Source organism: Topomyia yanbarensis, chromosome 3 (genome assembly GCF_030247195.1).
Source record: "Topomyia yanbarensis strain Yona2022 chromosome 3, ASM3024719v1, whole genome shotgun sequence".
In the NCBI taxonomy this organism is placed as follows: Eukaryota; Metazoa; Arthropoda; class Insecta; order Diptera; family Culicidae; genus Topomyia; species Topomyia yanbarensis.
Window position 1 is genome coordinate 411,595,539 of NC_080672.1, and position 23,980 is coordinate 411,619,518.

General features: G+C 38.7%; 2 protein-coding genes across 5 annotated transcripts in view; one reads left to right on the forward strand and one right to left on the reverse strand.

Annotated features, from left to right (window-relative positions):
- Window positions 1-23,980, reverse strand: part of LOC131690957 (serine/arginine repetitive matrix protein 2) — an 83,147-nt gene that overhangs the window by 31,383 nt on the left and 27,784 nt on the right. For 2 of the 4 annotated variants that reach the window (XM_058977056.1, XM_058977055.1), the window contains exon 1: window positions 22-1,548. The exons of 1 other annotated variant lie outside the window; for it this stretch is intronic. In XM_058977056.1, the coding sequence (XP_058833039.1) occupies window positions 22-971 (950 nt within the window). In that variant the 5' untranslated portion in view covers window positions 972-1,548. Of the gene's footprint in view, window positions 1-21; window positions 1,549-23,980 lie in introns of those variants that run through there. One more of the 4 variants, XM_058977054.1, reaches the window with a different exon arrangement.
- LOC131690959 (uncharacterized) lies at window positions 12,594-14,197 on the forward strand. The gene is made up of 2 exons (XM_058977062.1): window positions 12,594-12,933; window positions 13,041-14,197. The coding sequence occupies exons 1-2, from the start codon at window positions 12,801-12,803 to the stop codon at window positions 13,850-13,852; spliced, it is 945 nt and encodes a 314-aa protein (XP_058833045.1). The 5' UTR covers window positions 12,594-12,800; the 3' UTR covers window positions 13,853-14,197.

The following is a 23,980-nucleotide window of genomic DNA, read 5'->3' on the forward strand; positions in this document are numbered from 1 at the left end:
GTACTTGAATCTCACACATACCTCACGACACTATGCATCTCTTTCATGCAGAATGGCACCGAAGCCTCCGCTGGCGACCGGAAGGAGGACTCTCGTGGTTTTGACCTTCGAAGGCACTGCGTCAGGTGGTGATGGTGTCCGTGTGATTGATGATGCTGAGGAGACAGATGATGACGATGGTAATATTGATGACACTGCTGCTGCTGGTGGTGATGCTTTTGCTGGTGAAGTTCGTAATAATTCGGACAAGGAAACAGGTCCAATTGGCCGTTAGTTTCCCCGGAATCCGAAGGGTTACCAAATGCCGCCGCTGCAGGAGGATTACTTGGCGAGGCGTTTATCAACATCAAACCGGTCGGTGGAGACGAATTTCGGCAGACGGCTTGGCTCTTTGACCGCTGGTACTGTTGTTGTTGCAGACAATCTCGTTTCGTCTGCTGAGGGTGTTGAAGCAGTTGAAGGTGATTGTTATTCAGCGAACATGCGCATTGGCAACAGTACTGATTCGTGTTCCTGCCGTTGGCTACCAGCACCCCAGATAAGTGTCCAATTGAATCCCTTGGTGGCAGATATAGAGCAGGATGCTGTGCATGTAGTTGATGTAGCCGACGAAGCTTTTTCAAAAACTTTTTTTTGTTATTTACAATCATTTTACGTTTTGCAAAATATGGTTTGCCTTTGGCCGTTCGATCAACGTGAACCATTGATTTCATCTTTGGTTCTGAAGATAGTTCGAGGGCTGTTTCATTAGGTTGTTGCTGTTGGGCTGGTTCTTCTGGATTTGTTGAAGAATCCGGTGTAACCTCGGAACATTGTTCTACTTTATCCTCGTTTCCATCGAATGGTTCTCGTTCTTTATTAGGATCATCATTGTTGCGAACATCATGTTCAAAGAATTTTTCATTATTGTTGGCTTTTTTCATAGCAGCCAATCGGCGACGAAATTTATCCGCTGACGAGAGCCTCTTCATTATTACAAATAACTACTTGTATCACCAATATGGAAGACTGGTTATTCAAATCACTATTTATCTTAATACTAAAGGAAGACGTTGGATTGACCAAACTTTATACTTTACTCTTACATTACACTACAGCGCTGTTTATGTGAACAGCTGGAAGACCTTGGATTAATTAAATTGGCTAAACTACACTTTATTTATTTTGCTTTCCACACATTTGGGAATCGTGACACCCACTATTTCATGTAGCGTCAAAACTGTTTCTAATTTAATTAAAACACTTTCACAGCATGATATGATTTTAAAACAAACATTCCGATCTATTCCCATTCTACTATGGCAGCAGCAGGATGCTGCCGAAAAAACTACGCCGGAGCAAATTATCGATTGATTAAATGTACATAGTTTTTCGTGTTATTATTTCCAGATAGACAAAACTTCTTAAACATTGACGAGCATTAAAATCACTTGGGCTGCAAAAACACTGATTTTCAATTCGAACCGATGTCGAAAACCCAGCAAAAATTAATCGCAAACAGACGGAACGAAAAGCAAACGAACGGGAGTGTGGCCATCTTTGAAATGAAAGCAAAACTGGATGGGAAACCACCCCATTGCAAAGCAACCAGCGATGCTGACGGGAAAGGATAAACGGATATTCTGCTTTTCCAAATCGTCTCCCAGCAGGGGGTGGTGTGACATGGTTTGAAAAGTTGCACGACATGAAACTGTTACTGGATGAAGGAAACATCGGATTTTTACTCTAAACCAAAATGCTTTACGTATGGGTGGTTTTTTTATGCGGGGGATACGTGCCGCATAAAAAACCGCATAAAAAACGCATTCCTTTGAAAACCCGCATAAAAAACCTGTTTTAATCCACCTAGTGGTGCAATTGTGCCTTTCTCATCTGTCCAAACTACGATTCTATGGCTAATTATGTTCAATACAATGGTGGAAAGGTATATTACATATTCAGTACGATTTGCACAGACATACAATTGGATTGAGTCGGTTCCGACAGCATGAAGCAACAAGTTACTTTACGCTTGTCCGGACATGCCGTAGACTCAGGTGATTCGCATTTCCAATGCCAAAAAAATTGACTCCTACGGTAGCAGACAAAGGGTTAAGTCGCCGGTAAACTTTAAGCTTGTTTAAATGACCCTTCCACGCTTTTCTAAACTTTCTCCCTTCAACTCCTTGCTCTCCCTTGAGTACTATGGCTCTTAATATTGAAAAATATACTTCACCTTCCAGTCCCTTGCTAATTAAATGCCGTAACAATAGTTTTAAACTCTAAATCGTTCCGAACAAAATTTTTCACTGGTTTTTATTAACCCTTTCATGCCCAAGTTTTTTCTAGTGCATGCAGGGTTTCAAAACCATTTTTGCTTGAAAACGGTGCGGTCAAGAAACACAAAAAGCCTTTTTTCATAAAGATCGGTACTTCCCCTGCAGTGCTAGAAGCTGTTCAATTTTTACCTTCCATTGCTCAATACAATTCTCTTAGAATATTTACAATAGTCCAATTACGTGGAAAACGAAACCAAAGACAGTCTAAATTGATAAGTTTTATCAGTTTTCAATAATATTGCAACATAACGAAGATATATGAAAAATTCATTTTCCGTCGTCAAAGCAAACTGTCGCTGGCAGCACTGCTCCATCGGAATCCAATCAGACTAATTACAATAACTCAGTTCTAGAGCTGATCCTTGTAACTGTTAATACTCAAATGAAAGGCAATAGTCACATGTATTAGCCTTACTTGTTTTTCTGAGAAAATCTTGCATCAATCAAAAGTTATAGCTGTTTAAAAACGTTGTTGTCCACAAACAACATGAGCATGAATGGGTTACAGAGGTTATTGCGTATTACGTAATGTGTTCCTTTCGAAATTAAAATTTCAGACCCACTAGGAAATTTTATTCTGGATCCGCCCGTAGTTGAAACAAAAATATATAATATTTAATTGGCTTAATTAGCATTAACTCAATGTTGTCTTTCGGCTAACCTATTTTATCATGCGGGTGTGTGTGAAGAGGATAAATAACCCACAATATTGGTATGCCTACTAAGTGATAGTGGTTGGGATGAGAGAGGGGTGGGTTTGAAGAGGGTGCATAAGGTGGACGTTAGAGGGGGATCTGTTAGGGGGCTTTAAGGGGAGGCGGCTAAATGGGGGGAGGGACATGATGGTGGTGAATTGAGGGGGTTCAGGGAAGGGTGTGTAATGTGGGGTGGGGGTTTGGTCAACCCCTCACTGCATACCCCTACCTAGGCCTTCATAAGTCAAAAAAAATTTGTCGGGATTAGGTTGAAGATTTTCAATAACCTTTCTATATGAGAAAGGCAAAAATGTGCCAAAGTTCAAAAAAATCAATTTTCGCCAAATTTTTTTCGAGATTACATCAAATCTCGACGTGTCATGCATTTTAAAGACATTTGGCATCAAAAATACAAATTCGATTTTGAAATTTCTCTTTATTCCCTCCTTTGAGAATTTTTCAGCTGAGTTTATATGGGTATTTGCTGTGTGGCCACACTCTTCAACCTGTAACTCCGGAACCGGAAGTCCAATCAATTAAAAAAATTAATAGCATAACCAGTGATTGCGTAACCTTTTTATAGGAGAAAGGCAAAAATCTGAATTTGCTGTGTGTCCGCACTCTTAAATCCATAACTCCGGAACCGGAACTCGGAATTTAATGAAATTCAATAGCAGCCTATGGGAATGTTGCACCTTTCATTTGAGTTTGTGCAAATCGATCCAGCCATCTCTGAGAACCAGAAGTAACACTTTTTTCCACATACATACACACACAGACATTTTCCGATCTCGATGAACTGAGTCGAATGGCATAAGACATTCGGCCCTCCGGGCCGGGATAAAAATCTTTAAAAATCTTTAAAAATCCGCATAAAAATAGTTGCATAAAAAAAGACGTCAGTGTACATTGTCAATTTAAATCAAATAGAAATTCAAATGTTACATATGTTAAGTCGCTAGTAGACCGTATGTTTGCCCGTAGTAGGGTAACCAACCTAATTTGGACCCGTACATAGTTTAGGCCCTGTTAATGTATTTGTCTCCTGCACTACCAGGTTTCTCTGCATTTGTTTGGTTTGATGCAACAATTACATTCCTTGGGTTGTGTCAATATCATTAGTTCATCTCTAATTGTTTAAAATTAAATAAAATTCACAGTTTTAAAAAAATTCACCGAACACGTTTCGATTGCCATGAAGAACCGGTGGACATTTTCAAACTGGATTTAAATATACAATTGTAATATTTTTGCCTTTCTCCTATAGAAAGGTTATGTAATCACTCTGAACATCGTCAACTTAATCCCGGCCCGGAGGGCCATCTCTCATATACCATTCGACTCAGTTCGTCGAATTCGGCAAATGTCTGTGTGTGCGTATGTATGTGTGTATGTATGTATGTATGTGACCAAAAATATGCACATCGGTTACTCGGAGATGGCTGAACCGATTTCATCAAACTTAATCTCAAATGAAAGGTACAACGTTCCCATAGGCTTCTATTGAATTTAATTAAATGCCGAGTTCCGGTTCCGGAGTTACGGGTTTAAGAGTGCGGACACACAGCTAATTCACATTTTTGCCTTTCTCCTATTGGCGATTCTACGTTGAAACCGCTCGCAGATAGCGCTGGAAGGAAAGTGTTGCTGATTTTATTCTGTTCTGTCATAGTGCATATATTTTCTGTAAACATTGGTAAAAAATGACTTTTAAACTCCAAATTACCGATCAATTTGTTGATAATTGTTTATGAAAATGAAGGAAAATCATCATTTTATCAGATGATGAGTAAACATCTTGCGAAAAGAGTGTAAAACATAGTGGTTTCTAATATTATTCGCAGAGCTATATGCGCGCTGTTTCGAAATGTAATTTGTTGAGCACCGTAGACGCCGCAACAGCATTTCCCGTTCGTCCTAAGTTAAGCTAAACCTTCATGAGATGGTGTAAATTCATGAAACTCTCCAGATCACGCGAGGAAAGAATATATCCGGGTAATAGGAAAGTGTCAGCTTTGTATCATGCACAGCCGATCCTTCTCTCCGATAGTCTTCACTGAATCTCCTACGTAGTTCAAAAGTTAAAGGAGTTTGACATTGGTGCTGATTGGGTCTCGATTTCGAGTTGGAACTTTATTTATGGAACGATTTTTTATAACCACAATAATACCCCGATTACATTTCGAAGAAATGTATGAGTCAAATAGTTGCAAATGGCTGTACTTTCAGAATAATTGCAAATAAAACTAAATTTCTTACTCGTTTCATTCATATTTTGGCAGTGGTTAGCTTTTTCCGAGAAGATAATGAAGATTTTGTTGTAAGCTACGACTCACTTACGGGTGAAAAAAAGCAATTTGTATCACTTTGCCAGTTCATGAGCTGAATCATAGGTGTCGCATGACTAATTTTGGTTTTGCCGCAAATCGCCAATAGAAAGGTTATGCAATCACTCTGGACATCGTCAACTTCATTTTTTTTATTTGCATAGGTTTTCTGTATTTTAACAGGGTCGTAATTAGGAGGATACGGTGAAGGGCACCCCCCACACACACACTCAGCATCCTTCCCTAAACCGCCCTTCCCTCATCAAGTACCCCTCTACGCGAATTTTTTTTTCTAATTTCTCTAGAATAAATTTTCCTAGTGGGTCTGAAAAACCAGTGAAAATTTTGGTTTGAAATGATTTTGAGTTGAGAAACTAATTTAAAAGTTCTTAACAAGTTGAAAATTTTTGGCGGGATCCAAACCCCCGAACCCTCCTCCTGGATGCGCCACTGGTTTCAAGTGTTTCAGCGTCTACACATAGCAACTCAAGTTCGTAGCTGTCGATTAATTGTGCGTATGTGTAAATCGCACTGAATATTTAATAAACATTTCCACCATTATATTAAACATAACCAGCCATGGAATTGTAGTTTGGATAAATGAGAAAGGCACAATTGCACCACTAGGTGGATTAAAACGGGTTTTTATTAATTCAATTAATTTGTCTGATTTGGTATTATGCATGTCACGTGTTTGAAAAGGTTTTGTTGTAATGTTTTATCTAAATTATTGTGGAAGGGTCCGGAATGTGAAAAATTCATGCTGGAAAGAAATGTCACTTTTGAGTTTATGTCAATGACATGTATTGCATTCAAACATAGGCAAGCAAATATTATTGACTTCCTCTAGGGGTCTAAAATTAGGTGGTTACCCTAATTGGCCAATATTTCATCAAAAGTCGGTTTACCTCTGCGGAAACTGGTTGGACATTCGACCAATGCTCATCTACACTTGTTTCTTTGCCAAATATGTTCATACTTTGATATAAAATAATTCAATTTTTTGCTATGTTTTATCGCGTTGCGTTATAATGATGCTATAACATCAGCTGTTTTAGTCAATTTTTTTGTTCCCTCTATAGGCTGCTAGGGCCGAGCTGCCTGGTTCCATACATTCCTAACGAAATGGACTGGACTATGGGGTCTTATGTGAGCAATGACAACGCAGAACCAAGGCGATTATCGTAATAAGTTCAAGTTTGAAATGTACTTCACCTGGTCGCCACTCGAGTATGTGTCTACCTATCTGCCTCTTTGTATGAAGGTTTGTTTGCTTGTGTGATTGTTGTCGTATGGTTATGGTAGAATGTTGCGAGGACGTTTCATGACTACATAAGTGTGTTTTTTACCTTCCGGTAGTCGCGCTAGTGCACTGAGTGCACACTGCTCTGAAAATCTAGCTAAATCGTCCTAGGGAACCATCGGCTGCTCGTTCAGTGGGCCATAAACGCGACTTCAGGAGGGTTAATGTTTTTGTATGAGTCTGCTTCACTTTGATCAGGTACAAGTTCACCCGCGATTGCATATTCGCGTCTGTTAACAGGTTTATTGACGAAAGGCGCTTAGGCTAGCGTGTACTTCGCGTGTATAAATTAATTTGCACAGTCGTATCGCTGTTTACATATGGTCAAAGCTTCTGTCTGCCAAGTTACATTTTTACGCATATTTCATAAGATAAGTGAGCAAAAACGATAAAATCAGATTCTATCCCAACTGCACATTATTAAGGTCACTAAACCGCACATTTTTTCTACAGAAAGTTATTTTCCATCATGAACGGTTTTCGTGTTATTGTCATTTTAATACGTCTGTCACGTTACACAATTTTCGCAGTGAGTTTGGAGGTTGCCCGACTAAATTGAAAAAGTCTGTTCCGTTGGCCCCCAAATTTGCATGAACACAGTTTTAAGTTGAAGCTTGGAAAACAAGGAAGAGTTTGAAATATAGTTTTCCTGAAGAAAAACTTTGTTTTCGATTTTATGGAGTACACTCAGGTTTTTTTTTACGCGGGGGATACGAGCCGCGTAAATGAAAACCGCGTAAATGAAAACCGCGTAAATTTCAAAATCCGCGTAAATGAAAACCGCGTAAATTTCAAAATCCGCGTAAATGAAAACCGCGTAAATTTCAAAATCCGCGTAAATGAAGACCACTTAAATTTAAGAATCCGCGATAAAGGGAACCTCATTGATGGATACCGCGTAAATTCCAAAATCCGCGTAAATGAAAACCGCGTAAATTTCAAAAACCGCGTAAATGAAAACCGCGTAAATTTCAAAATCCGCGTAAAAAAACCGCGTAAAAAATACCGCGCAAAAAAAACCGCGTAAAAAAAAACTTGAGTGTATTCTCAATGATCTGTCACGTTACAACCAGAATCTGTCACGTTACAGTTCCATATTTTTAGTACAGCAAGCATATCGAGACAGTCGTGCACAACTCATCCTTGATCTGGGAACTGAGTATTATCGGGAAATTTGATGTTTATTTAGAAAAACATATTGGTTTTGATGAACAAACGTGAATAACTTATGAAAAGGTCGTAATTTCACGAAGTAATATATTATGTCGAAAAAAGATCTAAAATAACTTAAAAACATCTGCATTTTGAAGCTCAATTTTTCATGAGAATTTTGAATTGAAAAACCATTTTAAAATACATTCTATAACTAAATTATTCAAAGAAAAAAAATTCAATTAAAATAAAAAAAAATAAAATTTTTTTGAAATGTGTTAAAACCTTTTATTGTTATTTTCTCCACAATGCAATTATATTTTAAACATTTTTAATTTGCAATTAAATTTTAAACGTTTTATGTTTTTGCGTTTGGTATCTGTGGTTTATTTATTAAAAGGGCGTATTTTCACTCCAATATATTTTTGTTGAAGAAATAAAATCAAAATATTTCGAAAAGTTTTTCTTAAGAACATTTTGCTTCGAATTTATATTTAGTATTAGTATTGCATAAGAAAATTATATTTAAGACTGGCAAATACTAAGAAATTTAGAAGCATACTTGAAGTTAAAAATGCTTCCTTGCTAATAACTTCCTAATAATGTAATTACAAGCCGTTATGTGCAGTGATTTAGACGGCGACCTTCTTACGAACGAGTGTGAGGTGATTGAGAGGTGGAAGCAGTACTATGACGAGCACCTCAGCGGTGAAGTAGCAGAGGACGAAGACGGTATGGCAACGGATCTTGGAGCATGCGCAGAAGACGATATGCTACTGACCCCTGATCTCCAAGAAGTCAAGGAGGAGATCGGTCGGCTAAAAAACAACAAAGCTGCCGGTGTAGAGCAACTACCCAGCGAGCTATTAAATACTAGAGCGCTGCACTGGGTAATCGCCAAAATTTGGAAGGAGGAGACTCTTCCGGAGGAGTGGATGGAGGGTGTCGTTTGCCCAATCTACAGAAAGGGTGATAAGTTGGATTGCTGCAGCTACCGCGCGATCACACTACTTAGCGCCTCCTCTCCCAAATTCTTTGCCGCAGATTGTCACCATTTGCAAGGGAGTTCGTAGGGCACTACCAAGCGGGATTCCCGCGCCACCGCGGACCAAATATTCGCTATTCGGCAGGTTCTGCAGAAGGGCCACCCACACATCATTTGTTCATCGATTTCAAATCGGCGTATGACACAATCGATCGAGATCAGCTATGGCAGATAATGCACAAGTACGATTTTCCGGATAAGCTAACACGATTAGTCAAAGCGACGATGGATCGGGTGATGTGCGTTGTTCGAGTATCAGGGACACTATCGAGTCTCTTTGAATCTCCAAGAGGGTTATGGTCTATCGTGCCTGCAGTTCAACGTTGCGTTAGAAGGTGTAATAAGGAGAGCGGTGATAGACACGAGTGGAACGATCTTCAGGAAGTCCGTCCAGCTTCTTGTCTTCGGCGACGACATTGACATAATGGCACGAAACTTTGAGGCGATGTCGGAAACGTACATCAGACTGAAGGCTGGGGCCAGCAGCATTGGACTTGCCATCAACGCTTCGAAGACAAAATACATGAGAGGAAGAGGTTCTAGAGACGGCAATGTGGACCTCCCAACCCGAGTTCGGATTGACGTTAACGAAATCGAGATGGTCGACGAATTCGTGTATTTGGGCTCACTGGTAACCGCCGACAATGATACCAGCAAAGAAATTCAGAGACGGGTCTTGGCGGGAAATCGTGCCTACTTTGGACTCCGGAGGACGCTCCGGTCGAACAAAATTCGCCGCCGCACGATGTTGATTATCTTCAAGACGCTGATTAGACCGGTGGTCCTCTACGTCCACGATACCTGGACTATGCTTGTGGAGGATCAACGCGCCCTTGGAGTTTTCGAACGAAAGATGTTGCGTATGATCTATGGTAGCGTGCAGATGGAAGACGGAACGTGGCGCAGGCGAATGAATTGCATCAGCTGCTGGAAGAACCATCCATCGCGCATACCGCAAAAATAGGACGTTTGCGGTAGGCTGGACACGTCGTAAGAATGTCGGACGACGACCCGGTGAAGATGGTTCTTGAGGACGACCCTACATGAACAAGAAGGCAGGGCGCACAGCGAGCACGATGGATCGATCAGATAGAGGACGACCTGCGGACCCTTCGAAGACTGCGAGGCTGGCGACAAGCAGCAATGGACCGACTGGAGTGGAGACGGCTTCTACATACAGCAAGAGACAACAAGGCTCTAGCCTGAGCGTTAAGGTACGTAAGTAAATAACACAAACTCTTTACCTTAAAATCTGGGTATATTTGAGCTTATATGAGACTTCTTTAAGTAAATTTTCGATAACATCAATTCTTCCAAAATTCATCTAAACAAACATTAATTTTCTTTTAAACGCGCCCAACTTTTGTTCGTCATGATTATTTTGTAATTTATTAAGTGATCTTGCAATTGTAAAAAGTACAATTTATTTGAATATTTTTGATTAATTGGAATGATCTCTTGTATATTTTTTAATTAAACTTATCAATAAATTTTGTAGGAACGCCAAACTTAGACTATTTTCCTTAAACTGATCCTAATTTAGACGATTTTCCTTAAACAGATCGATAGAAGTCATACAATACATATCTTTCCCAAAGGCTTGTTTTTCTGAATATTGGAAAAAAATTTACAAGATTACTACTTCAAAAATGCTCGAAAAACTTAACAAAAAGCGATGAATATTTCCCTGTTTAATAGTACAGCAAAATTTAGATGATGAACTTCTAGTTCAAAATTTATCAATAGTCCCGTTCATTCGGTACACGCTGACCTATAGAACGAATGTAAGTCAAAATGATAATATTATGATTGTTTTAATATTTTTCTACGAAGATAATTTATCACTTTTTGATATTGGCGGGAAAAGGTCAACCAAACATTCAAAAACATTTATACGGGTAAATGCGAAATGTTTCGAAAAAACCCGGCCCGACCCGTATCCGGAATAAACTTTTTTTAATGTGTCCGACCCGACCCGTACCCAATGATTCGAACCCGCCCCGATTCCTACGGGTACGGGTTCGGGTATCGGGTAAAAATACCCGTACCCGCCCATTTCTAGACACGGGCCATAATCAATCTTCAAGGCCATACTAGTGATGTACATTTTAATGTTTTATGATAACCGGAAGCCGCCATATTGGATTGAAAAGAGCTCCAATCACATTATACTGTCAATTCGCTGCAAAAGTCAATCATGAAGAGCACTAATAGGAGAGGTGCAAGAGTACTCCCTTGAGGTACACCCGATGTGATGTTAAAAGGATCTGAACTTGCGATTGAATAGCACAGATATTGGAACAGCTAACAAAGAGCACGAGACATGACTGAATTCCGTACGATACTGGCAGCCACTCCTGTATGATCCCTAAACAGATTCCCGTCCCAGTTGTTAATCTTGCCAGGTGACGGAGTGCATGGTGTTGAATGTTTTGTAAAACTTTCGAGTGTCGCTCACTCAGACATTACTTTGTTAAAATTTTAACGATTTTTCTAGCTAATTTCGTATCAATTTGCATAAATAATTTAGCATTTCGGGATAGATATATCGATTTTGTGACGAAGGCAGATTAACAGGAAAGGGTAGAATGAGTAGTTATGTGTTTGGTGTGGTGTGTAGCAAAAAGTTACATTGTGTCGAAGGCTCGCACGGACCCTTATTTAATAAAAAAAAACATGATACAAGAGATATAAGTTTAGTATCTTCAGTAAGTTTACTTCAAAATAATTGTAGACACTTTTGTAGAATAAGTAGGTTTATCTCAAATAACTAAAAGTTGATAGCAATCACCCTAATCACAAGAATATCAAAAGTATGAATGAGAAACTTCTCCGAAGAAATTGCATATCTGAAATAGTCCGAGCGTAATTATTTTTATTCTCCTAAGCGTAAATCCACTCTTTCGATCGGTACAAAAGTATTAATCGATTGTTAACTAACGTCTAACATAAGCTGACAGCGAATGACAGCGGAACGTGTGAAATTTTCCTAAGAATATAATAGCGAACCATACAGAACAATATTTTTCTATGTCGAACCCAACCCGAGAAAAAAGCTCGTTTTGAGACACTTGATTCAAAATCGGTTCACTTTAGTAGCTAAAAGTTGATGACTACCGAATTCAAATAAAGGTACTTTTTAAATACAACCCTAAGTCGCTGGATGGGATCCTCAGAAAGTTCGAAGTTCACTCAACGGTAATAACAGACGAATGAAAGGTGTCTTGAAGTATACAGGCAAAGAGCTTTGAAGCTCAACTTAATTTTTAGAAACTAAGTGTGAACATTATACATAAAGAAAATAATCCAGAGCCGAACAATAATTTATATTAATGTTCAGTTTAATAGCAAAAAAAATAATAAATTTCAATGGGAACCTGAAGAAAACTAAAACAAATCAGTTTCCATAATTGACGAAAAAAGGTCGACCTCACACATATCGAAACGAACAAAAAAATGTTTCTCATTCTGTTGTGCAAGGAGGAAGAAATGAACGAAACACGTCCGTCACAACCGGCATTGGCGGCAAGCATAAACAAATCGGAGCATCCAATGCAAAAAGATACAAAACAAAATCACACCCATCCCATCCATGCTGCCGCTATAGGTACATATGTTTGCTCTCGATATCGTAAACCACGTTTTTTCATTCTCTCTTCATTTCCCGCTCGCAGTTCGACGAAGCCCAACATTGAAAAAACATCATTACCGCACATATAAATGCGGTGAGAGCTAATAATTCTGAGGGTACATAGCATTGCATAGTTATTAACATGTCTCTCACGTTCACTTTGACGCATGTACCAGTTCAGTCTGACTGTGTGCCTGTTCGAATCCGTCCCTTCAGCCATTTTCATTTTGACTGCCAAGACGGTCGGGATATTTTTTCAAAGTCACTGGATTTCGCTTTTAGTTGCTGGTTCAAAAGTAGGAAATTTTTAGTGTAACAATCCGCTGAAAATGAATGACAAAGACACCCTGGAACCGGAGGGTATCGAAATTGAACCGATGGACGAATACGAATGTCTGGAGCTTGAAAAAACAATCATAAATGAATGGGGAATGCAGCGAAGTTCACTGAACAGAATGATTTGTAAGTATAATCGGATAGACTCTTTTTGAACATGTAACCTAAGATGTGCGCATGCTCACGATGGATTCGAAATGCTGTGTTGGTTTTAACGTATATTTGAATTGCAGATTGCGGCATCACATCACGATGTCTGGAGGTGATACAAGACGCAGAGATAAATGAACTATTCAACGATCCACGGATGCTGGGCCAGAAGATTGTCTTCAAACACAAAGCAAAAGAATTACAGGCAAACGCGTTGGTGCAAATTGTTAGTCCACGGAAACGACGTCGTTGCTCAGCCGATGTACCTTTCAATAAGATCGCCGAGCCTCAGGAACATTTGCAGACTCCAAAAAGAATAAAGGTTGAAGATGACTCGATAGAGGATCCCTCATTGTTTGAACCCGTTCAATCGTTGGAATCATCAGACCACGCAATCCCGATTCAAGAGTATCCACTTGAAAATGGATCCAACACGAAACCATCAACGGCCCACTCCGTGGCGGGTCAGCTGCCAATTCGAATTTCCCCGGATGGTCTTCGGCAGCTACTGTTGGCCAGCCGGCAAGGTCAATGGGTTCTATCGTACTTCAACACGTACCACACGATGAATCGCAAGATTCAAGCTGCTCTCACCCACTGCATCGTGGAACAGTTCCTGGTCTATAACATAATGTTTTCCCATCGCTTGATGCGTCACTATGCCCAGATCATCACGCTATTGTTTCCAACTGAGAGCGCTGAGGTGTACTACAAGCCGGCACAGACGCTCGGTTGGAAACGAACGTGTGCCTCGGGAAAGCTTATGGATCGTTGGGCCAATCAACGGATGCGTCACAAGGACCGATACCCGCAGCAGCGACCACGAATACTGGACGACATGTCGGATCAGAGGACGTTTGCGGAGATGTCACTGGTGATCGGGTTGGCCCAATGAATGTGTGGGTTGCCTGTTTGTGTGCTTTCGCAGGAAGTTTTAAGTTTTTAACAAGCAAGTGAGAAATAACGACGTCTAGTCAGCATGAGTTTGAATCAAATTTGGTTCTGAAATACATGATATACGTTACGAATCTAAACAATTTCTGTGCAATTTTGGGGTGCATATTTCCGAAACCCATTAGTCTACACTTCTAGAACATGTATCGATTTTGTTGGCTATTTTCGGCAAATTTGAGACTAAGAGAAACGAAAGCAATGAAATTGAAAGACGGATAGGTATTCTAGAGCGAATCAGTTATAAACTTAGAACGGAAAACTAGAACTAGGCAGGCTCATATGGGCATGATCGAAAGGAAATGTGAAGAATTCTTTGCCTTCTGCAGAATAGGAGTTGGGCGTTTCACCCAAGTCTACCGCATGGTCTATGGTAGAACATAACTCAGCATCATGTTTTACCGCCGACGCCGGCGTCTTGACTTTGATTCTGATAATCTTCCAGTAACTTTTTCACTTTCTCAAGAAGCTGTTTACAATCCCATTAGCTCAGTGTTCAATTATCACAAAGAGAATTGGGAAAGGTACAAAACTTATATTGAGAATAATTTTAATCATGACCTTGATTTACAAAATAAAGCTGACATTGATACGGCATTACAAAATTATATCTATAGTTGATGCTAGAAATTTATCAGTACCAACGACACAGAAAAAATTTAATACTCCTATTATTGATGACGATCTTCAACTTCTGATTCGCTTGAAGAATGTTCGAAGACGTCAATATCAACGTTCTCGTGATCCTGCTATGAAATGTATCTATCAGGATCTACAAAAAGAAATTAAGCATAGATTCACACTCTTAAGAAATGAAAATTTCGCGAAAGAGGTTGAACAAATCAAGCCAAATTCTAAACCTTTCTGGAAACTTTCTAAGGTTCTTAAGAAACCTCAGAAACCAATTCCAGCTTTGAAGGAAAGTGACCACATACTTCTTACAAACGAAGAAAAAGCTCAAAAACTTGCTCATCAGTTTGAAAGCGTCCATAATTTTAATCTCAACGTTGTGAGTCCTATTGAAACCGAAGTCTTACAAAAATATGAAAACGTTTCAAATCAAGTATTGTCTCTAGACGATATTGTTGAAACAAACTATGATGAGATCAAATCCATCATAAAAAAGTTAAAAAATATGAAAGCTCCAGGTTATGATGGAATTTTCAACATTCTTCTTAAAAACCTTCCCGAAATCACCATGAGATACTTGGTCAAAATATTCAACAAATGTTATTCCACTGGAGTTGCTCTTCTAGACATCGAAAAAGCTTTCGACAGTGTTGGGCACAAAGGTTTAATTGCCAAAATGTGGGATTTCAATTTTCCAATTTATATAATAAAGATAATTAAAAATTATCTTACTAACCGTACCCTACAGGTTTCTTATCAGAATTGTAAATCTAATAAGCTACCCGTTGAAGCAGGCGTCCCTCAAGGATCAAGCGTTGCACCAATACTATACAATATTTTTACCTCTGATCTTCCAAATCTACCTACAGGCTGTAAAAAGACACTTTTCTGTGATGATACTAGCATCTCAGCCACTGGTAGGAGTCTTCGTATTATCTGCAGTCGACTGCAACGAAGCTTAAATATTTTCAATGACTACCTGAAAAAATGGTAAATATCCACTAATGCGGCAAAAACACAATTGATTGTGTTTCCGCATAAGCCAAGAGCTTTTTCTCTTAAACCAAATAATAACCATATTATTAAACTTAATGGTTTGAATTTAACGTGGACAGATCAAGTTAAATACTTGGGTTTGATTTACGATAAAAAAAAAACTCACTTTTAAGGATCACATTGAAGGAATCCAAACAAAATGCAACAAATATATAAAATGTTTATAACCTCTTATAAATAGGAATTCTGGGCTCTGCTTAAAGAACAAACTATTAATTTATAAACAAATATTTAGACCGGCAATGCTATATGCAGTGCCAATCTGGACAAGTTGTGCTACTAGGAAGAGAACGCTTCAAAGGATTCAGAATAAAATTCTGAAAATGATTTTGAAGCGTCCTCCCTGGCTTAGCACAAATGAGTTGCACAGACTCGCAAACAGAGAAACATTAGAAATTATGACGAACAGTATTATAAGCAACTTCCGACAAAAATCGTTGCAATCTTCAATTGTAACGATTAGCTCTCTTTATAGTTTATAAGTTGGTTTATAAGATTTGTTTAGCTCCTTATTCAGAAGACAAGTAGGTTTAAAACATCCTACTGGGAAAAAAATACTTAACTGCGAAAGCATATTATAACTTAATAATAATTAACTGAATCATGTAAACAATAGGGATGAAAAGTCACCACTTGTGGCTGAACACCCAATATACTAAATTAGAAATGTAATGCAAACAAAACAATATAATCAAATAGAAAATAATAAATAAAAAAAGCATAGTATTTGAACGGGCAAGCTCAGTCGCGTGTTGAACAGCAGTGGGTAGTGTACCTCCACAGTCAGTGTAACGAACTTCTAACTCAGCTACACTGGCTGTGAAAACACAAAGCGCAGTGATCTGCTCCGCCTGCCGTCCAACAGGCAACTGAGCTTGTGCGGCGAAATCTGTTCTTTAAATAGTCGATGATGACGTCATTCATAGAAGCGTACCGGACTCTTCTGTGTGTAAATTTTGACTAGGTTGTACATTATTTAAATTTTTAATGCCATGATATCAAAAATCTTTGGACTTATCTATTGTAATCTATTCTTAGAAGTATTTCGGGGCGATATGCGCAAAAAATTCGAAAATTTATCGTGAGATGGCTGAATCATATGCGTTTAAAATTGGACCACTTTTCGTTACATACCATTTTTGTAGAATTTGGAACGTGCACCCCCATATCGAAAACAAAGGCGTAGTCCTACGTCAAAAAATGTGACGGACGAAAAAGATGTTCTTAATTGTCTCTTCGATACACACTTTCTAGGTTGTATCGATCCGGAGCTGAACAATGTTCACAGATCTCATTCATGGTGATTCGGACTCGTGGGCGTTAGCACGCACATTGGTTACCACTGAATCGGCCAAGTGGGCAGTTGACAGCTTTGCTCCATAAAAATCACCCGGAAAAGATGGAATACTTTCCGTGCTACTATTCTCAAAGTAGCAACCATTCTTCTATCTTATCAACGATAAAAAAGTTTTTTACGTGGATTTTCGTATTAAAACGGGTCTTTATCCGGTTTTTGAAAACTACCTCGTAGAATTCGGCGGTAATTCAAAATTGCTTAAAGACCAGTGTAAAAAATCCGTGTATACTTTGTTAGGGTCATCCATTGAATTGATCTCTTAATTCAACAAAATGATCAACTAATTGTTCTAAAATAATGTTCTAGTCCTTCCGACATTTCAAGATCAATCTCATAAGAAAGAGAAGTATCTAAGCTTTCGTTTAATGGGTATTTCTGATTTTTTTTATGACATTGTTTCACTTTTGACATGTACATGTAGGTTTTCTAATAATTAGGATATAATGATGGTATCAACTTGGCAAGTTTACACACAAGCGTATGTATCTTCAAAGATTTTCATGAAATCATGTTCTAGAAGTGTTACTATGTTTTAATTGCCGCAAGGTTCTACTGTATCGGTTTTGTTGGCTATTTTCGGCAAATTTGAGACTAAGAGAAACGAAAGCAATGAAATTGAAAGACGGATAGGTATTCTAAAGCGAATCAGTTATAAACTTAGAACGGAAAACTAGAACTAGGCAGGCTCATATGGGCATGATCGAAAGGAAATGTGAAGAATTCTTTGCCTTCTGCAGAGTAGGAGTTGGGCGTTTCACCCAAGTCTACCGGATGGTCTATGGTAGAACATAACTCATCATCATGTTTTACCGCCGACGCTGGCGTGATAATTGAACACTTAGCTAATGGGATTGGAAACAGCTTCTTGAGAAAGTGAAAAAGTTACTGGAAGATGATCAGAATCAAAGTCAGCATGTGTAATCAATTCGCTACAAAGGTGACTTTGATCTATCAAAACCAAATCAATTGTTGATGGATTCCTTACAGACGAATAGCATGTAGGACCATTCGGGAACAAAATTGAATATTAACCAGCAGAGCAATCATTAAAAAGTAGTTTACCGTTGGAATTGCTTTGAGCATTATTCCAGGCTCGGTGTTTGGCGTTAAAATCACCAATTATGAAGAATTTCGACCGATTTCTTGTAAGTTTTTGTAAGTCTCCCTTCAAGAAATTAATTTGCTCGCCAGTGCACTGAAAAGGCAAATAGGCTGCAGCAATAAAAATGATACCAAGATCAGTTTCAACTTCGATACCCAAACTCTCAATCACCTTGGTGTCAAGAGACGGCGTAACGGAATGTTTGATCCTGCGATTAACTGCTATTGCGATTCCTCCGCCGAATCCAACAATTCGATCAAATCGATGAGTAACAAAATTAGAGTTACTCTTCAATTTAATATTTGGTTTTAAAAAAGTTTATGTCACAACGGCTATATGCACATTATGTATCCTCAAGAAGTTGAAAAAATCGTCTTCGCACTTTTTAATGAACGAGCATTCCAATTTAATAAATTTAAATGATTATTTAAAGTCATTGTTGAACTTTAATTTCATTACAATTTTGTTAGCAAATCCCCAACCCGCTTGAAAAGCTTCAAACATGGAGGTATAATTTAACATGGAAATCATCATAGGTAACATAGCCTCCTGTAGGTATTTTAATTTTTCTTCCGTTACGCTACCTAGATCCATTGGACTAAAGGAAGCGTTGGGTGCAAACGAAATTGAGGGCGTGGTAGTTGTCGCCGTTATTTTGCCATTGCTACCTGCCACTGAAGCATAAGATGACACACCATTGTAGGATAGAAGAAGTTGTTAATCTATTTTGAATCGGATTAACACGTTTGGGCGTGTTTTCTTGAAGTGTACCTGAAGAAGTAGGTACATTTTTTATTTGTTGTTTTTGTTGTCTAGAACGAGAATTTATAATTTTTTGTCGAACAGGACAACCCCAGAAATTCGATTTATGATTTTCGCTACAATTAGCGCATTTGAAACTTTTTGTGGTTTTTTTCACCGGACAAGTATCTTTCGTGTGCGATTTATCACCACAGATCATACATTTGGAATCCAAATGACAATTTTTTGTGCCGTGCCTAAAGCCTTGGCATCTACGACACTGGGTCAGATTTTGAATTCTGCCCCCATGTCGTCTATAATATTCCCACTTTACTCGCACGTGGAACATAAAACGTGAAATACTATGCTTTATTTGTGTTGTGCTCGTTTCCAGCACACTTTTATATACAATTATTCGTCCACAAAATCGTTTGTACATGCGAGCTCCATTTGCAAACACGGTTAACATAGTGTCGTTGTATTAGCTGTCTCTTTCGCTGTATCCATCATCCTCAGCGTTGATTCATTTTGCTTTGTGCGCTTGGGTTGAATGTTTGAGGCGAATGTGTAGGTAGGTATTGTGCGTTTCATTGGAAACGAGCCATTCAATCATTTTGAGGCGACGAATTGAATTGGCGCATTTTATAATAAATACTGATAAACGTCGAAAAATAATGCTGATTATTACTTTAGCCGAATTTGGCTAATTATTTACTTTAGCCGAATTTGTCACTAAAGCTGACTGCAAACTGTGCTTCTAAAGTTTCAGGGTTTCGTATGTTTTATTTACAATAAGGTTTTTACTCAAAATTGTACCACCTTTTTCTTAAAGTGTCATTCATCCCATAAGAGATACATTGCGGCAAATCGTGCGCCGAATAGCGCTATGAATCTTGCCGCGACGAAAAATAATCGACGCGTCTCCTTTTAAAAAGCACGGACAATATATCTAAGTTGTTACAAAATTGTTAACGGTTGCATAGACTTATCCAGATGACATAGACTTAGCAACATATTTACGTGGATCGATGGAAAGCACAACGAAAGTTTATTATTTACGTTCGACCAATTCATTGATTCATTTCCACTTCACCTGATTAATTTCCACTCAGCCCATCCTATTTTGATACTAATAATAGGTACATACCAGAAAACCCATTTATGAATTATCTAAGTATCTAAGTCCATATATAAAATTCATAAATAAAACATAAAATCGATTCTTTTATATTTATAGTTTCGATATATGATTAAGTCCACAGCATTCGCTACATTTGTATGCATACTTCAGGAAAGTTACAATAATTGCAAAATATAACTAGAATGCTTGGTCTATTACATTAAATGTGATTATATTGTTTAAAATTTTGTTTTTCTTAACTGGTCCGGATTTTTACCACACACAATCAAAACGTTTTAACAAGCTAATCTTATGCTATAAAGATTTAGTTCCAGATATTAGTTCGGTTTTTTGTCTTCTTTCTTCAGATCTTCTCAAATAAGTTTAATCGGATTCGATCACCTACTACAAATGAAATGACCTGAAAACCAAGAAGGTTTGTTTCAATATGTAATATTCGATGTAGATTGGTTGTGATTAAACTATGCGTAAGACATATATTTGATTTATTATTACTAGAAATGTACTAAGAAAATAAATATTTTACATTAAGTAGTACAGTCCTACGTCTGCAGCTCGTGCAATCCCATAAGGCTGCCCTTTGTAGTTATTTTGTTAGGGGAAACTTTGCCACTGCGACCACTATTCAGGTGATCTTTTGTGGTTCTGGTTGTTTGCTTTACATGTTACAAATTACCCGAATCCAATGTAGTTGGAAGCGAGTTGTTTCTTTTTCTACATGTGTCGTCCCAACTAACGATCCGTTTGGGACAGGTATGCCATACCTCGTGAGGCGTCATAAGATGCCTTCCGAAGTAGTAGGAGTCCAAAAAAATAGTACTTCACAATGGCAGAGAATATGTTCCGAGCTCTCGGGCTCGTAGTTACAGAATCAACAATTGTCATCTTGACTTTCGCCAATTGTTTTCAAATGATACTTAGCAGGACAATGTCCCGTAAATAAACCTGCGATTATAGGTAAATCATTTCGTTTTAGATCTATTAGTTTTTTGACGCTCGTTGTATCTGGATGTATGAATTTCTTAGCTTGTTGAGCGCCTTTTACGTTACGCCAGTCGTTTAGTAGTTGGTTACTTGCCCAAGACGAAAGTTCTTATTGAATCCGATCGCATAGTTTTCCCCTCACATTTAGTACAATGTCATGTGCATATCCAACAATCTCGAAACCCATTTCAGTCAGATCATTGAGAAGATCGTCCACCACTAGCGACCAGAGCAGGGGTGATAGCACGCTTCCCTGGGGGCTGCCTCTATTGGCTGTTATAGTTGCTTTCGTGTCTCTAAACGTTGCTGTGATCTCTCGACTCCTGAGAATTGCAAGAATCCAGTCTCCTATCGATTTTTCCACTTCTATTTTTGTCAGGGCCTTGTGAATTGATATGTAGGATGTATCAAAAGCACCCTCGATGTCAAGAAAAGCGCAAATTGCTATTTCCTTGAAATCGAGGGGTTTTTTCAATAAGTGTCACTAAGGTATGTAGGGCTGTTTCCGTAGATTTACCCTTTTGATATGCAAACTGGTACTTGTTTAGCGGAACTTTCGATAAGTGCTCCGTTCGAATATAGTGGTTCAGCAGTTTCTCCATCAGTTTCAGAAGTTTTGATGTCAAACTAATAGGTATAAAGGTCTTGGGTAGTGTCAAGTCTTTTTAACTGTTTTTGGAATAAATATTACATATTCCTTGTTTTGACGTGAGTCTTTGTTTTTTCCTCTTTCAAGGATTTTTACGAACGCTTCCATTGGAAAACAGACAGAGAAAGAATGACCGGAACAACGGTGAGAATGAAGAAACGGTGAAAATTCACCTTTTTATTGCAAACACTGTGATAAAATATGTCCTCATGCAGGAATCGAACCTATGATCTCCCAGTCTCTAGTTAGGTGCGTTAACCACTCCGCCATCGATAATAAATATCTCAAACCTGAGCGCAGTCCACTGGACCTAAAAATAGATGCCAAGAGCGATTTAGTCCGATCGATGAGAGGGAGAGGTGACGATCTGTTTATAGGAGACATTGGGGTCGATAGTTGGGGTCGGGGTTGGGAATATGTGATGACATCATGACAGTTCCTCGATGGCGGAGTGGTTAACGCACCCAACTAGAGACTGAGAGATCGTAAGTTCGGTTCCTGTTTGAGGACATATCTTATCTCAGTGTTTCCAATTAAAAGGTGAATTTTCACCGTTTCTTCATTATCACCGTTGTTCCAGTCATTCTTTCTCTGTCTGTTTTCCAGTGGACACGTTCACAAATATTACCCTAACTTCTCTCCAGCTTTTATTTTGTATGTTCCCAAGCATAAAACTGGATCTCAGGATGTTCAGTAGATCCGGAAGAATTATGTCTGTCGATTTTTGTAGAAATATTGGAAGAATGTAATCAAGGCCGGGGGATTTGTAGTGTTCGAAGGTGTTGATAGCCCATTTAATTAGAGATGATATGAAAATCCGACAGGACAGTTTCTGTGATGCCTTACAAGTCCTGTTAGGATGGAGTCAATCACAATCCTCCTCTCGAATTCTCGTCTTTCGCGACCGACCCAGGAAAGTGGGTGTTCATTAGAACATCCAATGTTTCACTGTTATCAATTGTGAGTGAACCTTTTTTCACTTGCCCTAGCCCATTTGAGTGATCCTTTGATAAGGCTTTTGGAAAGCGAACTGCCTCTGGAAAGTTTATTATGTTTATGAAAGTTTATATTTACTATGCTCCTCTTTTGTAGGTCGTTTGCCGCATTGTCCAGATCTGCAGGAGATTCGATCTTACTCTCCGATATACGCACTACGAGCTGATCTGAAAGCCCTGGAATCATCACGCTGACGCCGGTTCCAAGCTCTTCTCATATCATTCTTCATTATTTCAAGCTCAGCCCTCCACCACGAGGTTACCCTAATCGTTTTAATAGTACGAAGTGTACAAGCTTCTTCGTAGGATGCTACTATGAATGAGTTTGTCGTATCGACGACGTCATCTAAGTCGTCTAGTTGACCAATTGTTGAAAAATGTCCATGAAATTTAGTCGCCAAGTTTTCCAAAAAGAAGTCCCAGTTTGTAGATTTAGGATTACGACATCCCAAGTAACAATTGAAGTTTTATAGCACGCTACAAGTGCAATCTTAGTTTTATGAGTGGCTATAAAACTACCATATAACCTCTATTGTTACTAGGGATATTACCACATTGAAGGTAACATCAAAATGAAATCTTCTACCATCTTGTTACAAAATGTTTTCTAAATCATTGAAAAAGCCTTTTCGCAAAAGCAATCAAGCTTAGGAGTTTTTGTTTCGAATCCATTTTGGAAGCAGCACGAGGTCAGGGCATAGATTCATATAACACTGGATATATGTAGTGCTTAGCAACCGACACCTGTGCTCATCGCTACGATAAGTAGCGATAAGCGAACTAAGTGTCTGCGGATGTCCTCAAGGTGATGTGCTGTCACCACTTCTATTCGCCAATGGCTTGTTGGAAAAACTTTTCTGTCGGATGTGAGTCCGAAAATGCCAAAGAATTTGTTGCATTTTTTCAAGCTCAAATGTAATATTCTAGTTAGGACACTTACTAGACTTTGCAAACTCAATTATCTACTATACTATTCGTGTCATCTTCGTGAATCCAATTACGGAACTTCATATCATTTAATATGTAACTGCCCTGCAGTAATGCAATTGTGTGTCCGGATTTTCGGTGCCCCATACATAGATTGCGTCGGTTGTAAAACATGATGATGAGATATGCTCTACCACTGATCATGCGGAAGACTTGAGTGGGACCCCTAGTTTTTACCAGCAGAAGGCAAAAGATTCTTCACATTTCCTTTCGCTCATGTCCATATGAGCCTGCCTAGTCCTAGTTTTCCGTTCTAAGTTTATAACTGATTCGTCTTTCAATTTCACAGCTTTCTTTTTTGTTAGACTTAAATTTTTCGAAAATAGCTAGCAAATTCCAAAACACAACAATGGTGCTTCTCATGCAACGAAAGATTACAACCGGAACTCGTTGTTTGCAGTTCTTTAACTCTGAGATTATTATCGCAGAT